This window comes from Argentina silus (assembly GCF_951799395.1).
Source record: "Argentina silus genome assembly, chromosome: 12".
Classification (NCBI taxonomy): Eukaryota; Metazoa; Chordata; class Actinopteri; order Argentiniformes; family Argentinidae; genus Argentina; species Argentina silus.
Genome location: NC_139666.1, coordinates 588,969 through 594,056, shown reverse-complemented (window position 1 = coordinate 594,056; position 5,088 = coordinate 588,969). Strand labels below are relative to the sequence as shown.

At 53.0% G+C, this 5,088-nt stretch overlaps 1 protein-coding gene across 1 annotated transcript; it reads right to left on the bottom strand.

Moving 5' to 3' along the window:
- Positions 1-1,619: 1,619 nt before the first annotated feature.
- Positions 1,620-4,870, bottom strand: nrp2b (neuropilin 2b). The gene is made up of 2 exons (XM_083681528.1): positions 4,810-4,870; positions 1,620-3,564 (listed from the first exon to the last, which is right to left on the bottom strand). The coding sequence occupies exons 1-2, from the start codon at positions 4,817-4,819 to the stop codon at positions 3,260-3,262; spliced, it is 315 nt and encodes a 104-aa protein (XP_083537654.1). The 5' UTR covers positions 4,820-4,870; the 3' UTR covers positions 1,620-3,259.
- Between the last annotated feature and the right edge of the window lie 218 nt (positions 4,871-5,088).

Below are 5,088 nucleotides of genomic sequence, written 5' to 3'. Positions count from 1 at the left end.
GTAGTCAAGATGGATCTGGGAGAGAGAGGAGAAGGCGGGCGTGGAGGTAAACAAATGAGTGGGCCAAGCAGTGCTGGCAACACACTGAGACTGGGAGGTCGACACTGTGGTAGGAGGGAGGCAGGGAGAGAACGAAGGGAGGAAGGGGAGGGAGGGGGAGGAGGCAAGAAAAGGATGGAGGCAGGGGAACGAGGTTGATGAAGCGAGTAGAGGAGGGGAGAGAGAGAGAGGGGGGGAAGAGGAGGTAGAGGAGGGGAGAGAGAGAGAGAGAGGGGGGAAGAGGATGTAGAGGAGGGGAGAGAGAGAGGGGGGGGAAGAGGAGGTAGAGGAGGGGAGAGAGAGAGAGAGAGAGGGGGGAAGAGGAGGTAGAGGAGGGGAGAGAGAGAGAGAGGGGGGAAGAGGACGTAGAGGAGGGGAGAGAGAGAGAGAGGGGGGAAGAGGACGTAGAGGAGGGGAGAGAGAGAGGGGGGGGAAGCAGGGGAATAGAGACTATTGGAGGGGGGAGAGGGGTGAGGAGAGGTGGACCATGTGGGGAGGGGGAGGGGGAGGCAGCGGGGCAGCGAGGGCAGAAGGAGGCCTGGCAGCGGGGAACTTCAAAGCTTTGATGTGAGGAGGCCCTGGTCCTTAACCAAGGCTACTGGAGCTACCGGCTAATGGAGGACCCCAGGGGAGAGCGTGGTTGGCATGGCATGTGTACACTGTGTGTGTGTGTGTGTGTGTGAGAAAGAGAATGTGTGTGTGTGTGTGTGTGTGTTTTTGTGTGTGAGTGTGTGTGTGCACAAGTGCATGTGCTAACTGCAGTTTATGCGATGTGACCTGAGAGTGAGCTGTCTAAGCTGGGGCCAGACAGAGTGACGCGGCCCTCGTCTTCAAACACGCCAAGCCAGGAGAGAACATCAAACCCAGGCTCAGACCGGGAGCGATAACCACCCCCTCCTCAGGGCTAGGACACACACCAGGCGCTGCCGATAACCACACCACAAACACAGACTCATGTTATTCATCCTTTATTAAATAATAATAATAACAATAAAAAAGAACATTTCTGTACAAAGTCTACAAAGAACAGTTGAGTTTATCGTCGGACCAGTGCCAGGGGATTTCCGCCACATCTCTCCATGTCGTTGAGTTTCTCTGCCCCCCAATCCCCCCCACCCCCCCCTCTCTACCCACCTCACCCCCCACCCCCACCCCCCCCCCGCCCCCCCCCCCCCCGTCCCAGACAGAAGAGGTAATACTATCTCAGCTTCCAAGGAAAGCTAAATCAGGCAAGAGCTCCAAGGCACTTGGAAAAGAGTCAACAGAGTCCAATGAAAAAGGAGCTGGATGCACCGCCACCCACCACCACCACCACCACCACTGCTGCCTCACCCCCCAGCCCCCCACCCTCCACCCCCCTGCCCTCCCACTCTCCATCCCCCCCGCCCCCCTACCTCCCACGCCCCAGACCCCTGCCCCCCACCCTCCACCCCCCTGCCCCCCACCCACCACCACCACCACCACCACTGCTGCCTCACCCCCCAGCCCCCTGCCCCCCACCCTCCACCCCCCTGCCCTCCCACTCTCCATCCCCCCCGCCCCCCTACCTCCCACGCCCCAGACCCCTGCCCCCCCGACAGCTGAGTTCTCCCCCTTCTACTCCTCCTCCCCAACTCCTTTCAGCACCTCCTAATCAGCACCCCGCCTCCCCTCCCGACTCCCCTGGCTTACCCAGCCTGCGCTGAAGGGAGGCCGGGAGGGCGGAGAGGAGAGGCAAGGCTCTCGGCGGCTGAGGAAAACGGAGGAGAGATATACAGTTCTCTCTCTCTCTCTCTCTCTCTCTTTGTCTTTGTCTTTTTCTCTCGTTTCTCCTTCAGGCCAATCAATTCAACAACTCGACCCAGATTTACCTCAGTACAAGAACACCTGTCTCTGGTTAACCTTCATTTTCATGGCAAACAAAAAGAACAGATTTAAAATGGAGTGAACAGAAAGAAGAATGAAGTAAGCGTATATAAGGCCTGGTCCTCCACAGGCCCTGGTTGTGGTTGTTATCCAGCAATTGGCCTCTTTCGTAATGGCTCTCCTCCAATAACAGTTTTGCTTAAGGCTCGATTGTGTGTCCAAGAAAGTGGCTTGGGTTTTTTTCCCCCTCGTTTTCCGATAGTCCTTCTTTCTCTCTTTGTCGTTTCTTTGAGCTGTTCTTTTTCTGTTCAGGGTTGGTGTCAAGAGAGCTGGAACGAGGAGAGGAGACAACTCTCTCTCTCTCTCTCTCGCTCGCTCTCGCTCTCGCTCTCTCTCTGTGTCTCTATCTCTCAGTGAGTGAGTCCTTTCCCCTCTCGGACACAGAACCCTGTGAACAGCTCTGTGGCTCCTTCTCTCTGCAATCCATAGGTTGCAATAAAACAATCACAATGGTTTACACAGCATCACACCATGTGGATATAAAGATCATACAAGTCAAAAAAAGCAAAATATACCAAAGACAATCCTAATACTGAGTCTAACAGACACAACTGACCGATTAAGTCTCCAATGTTAGATAAACGCTTTCTTTCTTTCTTTCTTTCTTTCTTCCTTTCTTTCTTTCTTTCTTTGTCGTCCTCTTCTTTGAAAAGACTGGCAACAGTCTATAACAGAAACATCAAATGCCATCGAAGAACTGAACTGAAGCGAAAGACTGTAGACACGTTAAAAGTAGATCTAATAATGGCACAGGGCGAAAAAACTGAAGCTGATCTGGAGTCAAGACACGAGTCTAAAACCCAAACTATAACAGTCCACGATCGAGTCTACGCCACTGTTTTCACATACGGCAGGGCCGAGCACTGGCAAGCTAGCAAACATTCTACAAAGTCCCTCTGCCACGCATATCTAACTTCCTTTAAAGCAAAAGCAACGTCCTCTTTACAAATCTAGATTCATTTAGTTTGTCTTTTTTTTTGGGGGGGGGGGGTCGGGGGGGTGGGTGTATAGGCATTCGATTGATATGTTTTTGATATCTCTCAGTCTGCACCCACGGAGGTGGTTCGGTCTCCACTGTCCCAAGCTAGAAGCGTTCATCCTCGATGGTTTGCGGTCCAACCGAGAGGCCGCGTGGTCAGTGTCCAATCCGGTTGCTGTCACATTCATTCACAGGCTTTGATAGAGCATGCTCTCTCTCCTTCAGGCGGAGGAGAAGAGAGAGAAGGGGCGCAGGGGAGGTGGGGGGGGGGGTTCTGTGTCCAGCTAAATAAAAGGGTCGGCATCGCTGCTTGGACCCCTAGGGGTTGTACGTCCTTTAGGCTTCTGAGCAGCAGCGCTGTTGGTTGATCTTCACCTTATGCTTGATGCCGTCGTACAGCTCAAAGTTGTAGTTCTCCAGGGTGGTGGAGCTGCGTGACGACAGGCCGTTGTAGGAGCACGTGCAGTAGAGGAGGAGTCCGGCACAGACGGCGCCCAGCAGCACGCCCAGCGAGCTCATGACGATGATGGTGACCAGGATGGGGTCCAGGGTGTAGAGCCAAGCGTTGTCTTTGTCCGAGGTGCGAGTCACAGGGGGGTCCAGGGACGGCTCCGTCGTGCTCCACTCCGGGAAGGGGAAACCTGGAGGGAGGATAGGAGAGGAGAAACACTGTTACATACGTCCAGAGGAGGTCTTCTGCATGTCAGTTAAGTTCATACGGCCCTTGAGTGAGTTGGTCCTCTGTGGCTCAGTTGGTAGAGCATGGTGCTAACAACGCTTAGGTTGTGGGTTTGATTCCCGCTGGGACCATCTATACTGAAATGTATGCACTCTCACTGCAATGTAAGTCGCTTTGGATAGAAGCGTCAGCTAAATGGCAATGAAAAAGTGTTGTGATGAATTGTCGTCGGATTGGTCTGTTGACGACAGTGGATTACTTTGGGAGAGTTTGATTGGACGCTTGCCTGACACATTTACAGGATGACTTTAATCAGCGTAACGAACAGAGACACATGAACAAGCCTGTCTGCAATTCACTCCAGCATGTGGAGGACAGTTGTACCAGTAAACAAACACATATACACACACTCACACACACGCTCAAGCATACGCACACACACACACACACACACACACACACACACACACACACACACACAGACTCTGGCTGATATAGTGAAAGCATTGGTCTTGTCTCTGCCATCAGGCTGCTGAGGTGTAAACAGTGATGGTAAGCGACAGACGGTCAGGAGGGAGCGCTGTTGGCCCAGGGGGCCCTGCCTGCTGGAGGTGAACATGAAATAGGAGGAGGAAACACAAGCTGTGTTGTGTTGTTTTCCTGTCTCTCCAGGATGTTTACGTGGTGTGATATCACTCCAGCATACGGCCACAGGAACTGAACAGATTCTAGAAAACCTGGAGTTTCCGTATCATTGTGGCCACAGGCCTGTTGAAGCTGTGACGACTGAAACACCTACAGTCCAGATACAGGAGAGAGCCCCCCTCACTGCAGCAGAGACACTGAGGTGTACAGGTGAGAGCCCCCCTCACTGCAGCAGAGACACTGAGGTGTACAGGTGAGAGCCCCCCTCACTGCAGCAGAGACACTGAGGTGTACAGGAGAGAGCCCCCCTCACTGCAGCAGAGACACTGAGGTGTACAGGTGAGAGCCCCCCTCACTGCAGCAGAGACACTGAGGTGTACAGGTGAGAGCCCCCCTCACTGCAGCAGAGACACTGAGGTGTACAGGTGAGAGCCCCCCTCACTGCAGCAGAGACACTGAGGTGTACAGGAGAGAGCCCCCCTCACTGCAGCAGAGACACTGAGGTGTACAGGTGAGAGTGAGGAGAGGAGTGTAAAACCATGTTAGTTAGCGTGGGTCTTACCTCCGTCCATGTGGTCTCTGTTGTTGAAGAGAGGTTCATTTCCAAAGTCAACAGGTCTCCGGTCTGGAAGAGAGACAAGGAAACAGATTGTTATGTAGTTGATCAAATAATTAGTGATACATTAGCAATACCAGCAATCAATCATATTGTAAACACAGTTTTCCTGGACACAGATTAGGCCTAGTCCTGGATTAAATCCCACTTTCAATAGAAAATCTCCATTAAACACAATGTTTAATCTGGGATTAGGCTTAATCTGTGTGGAGGATACCGCCCCCT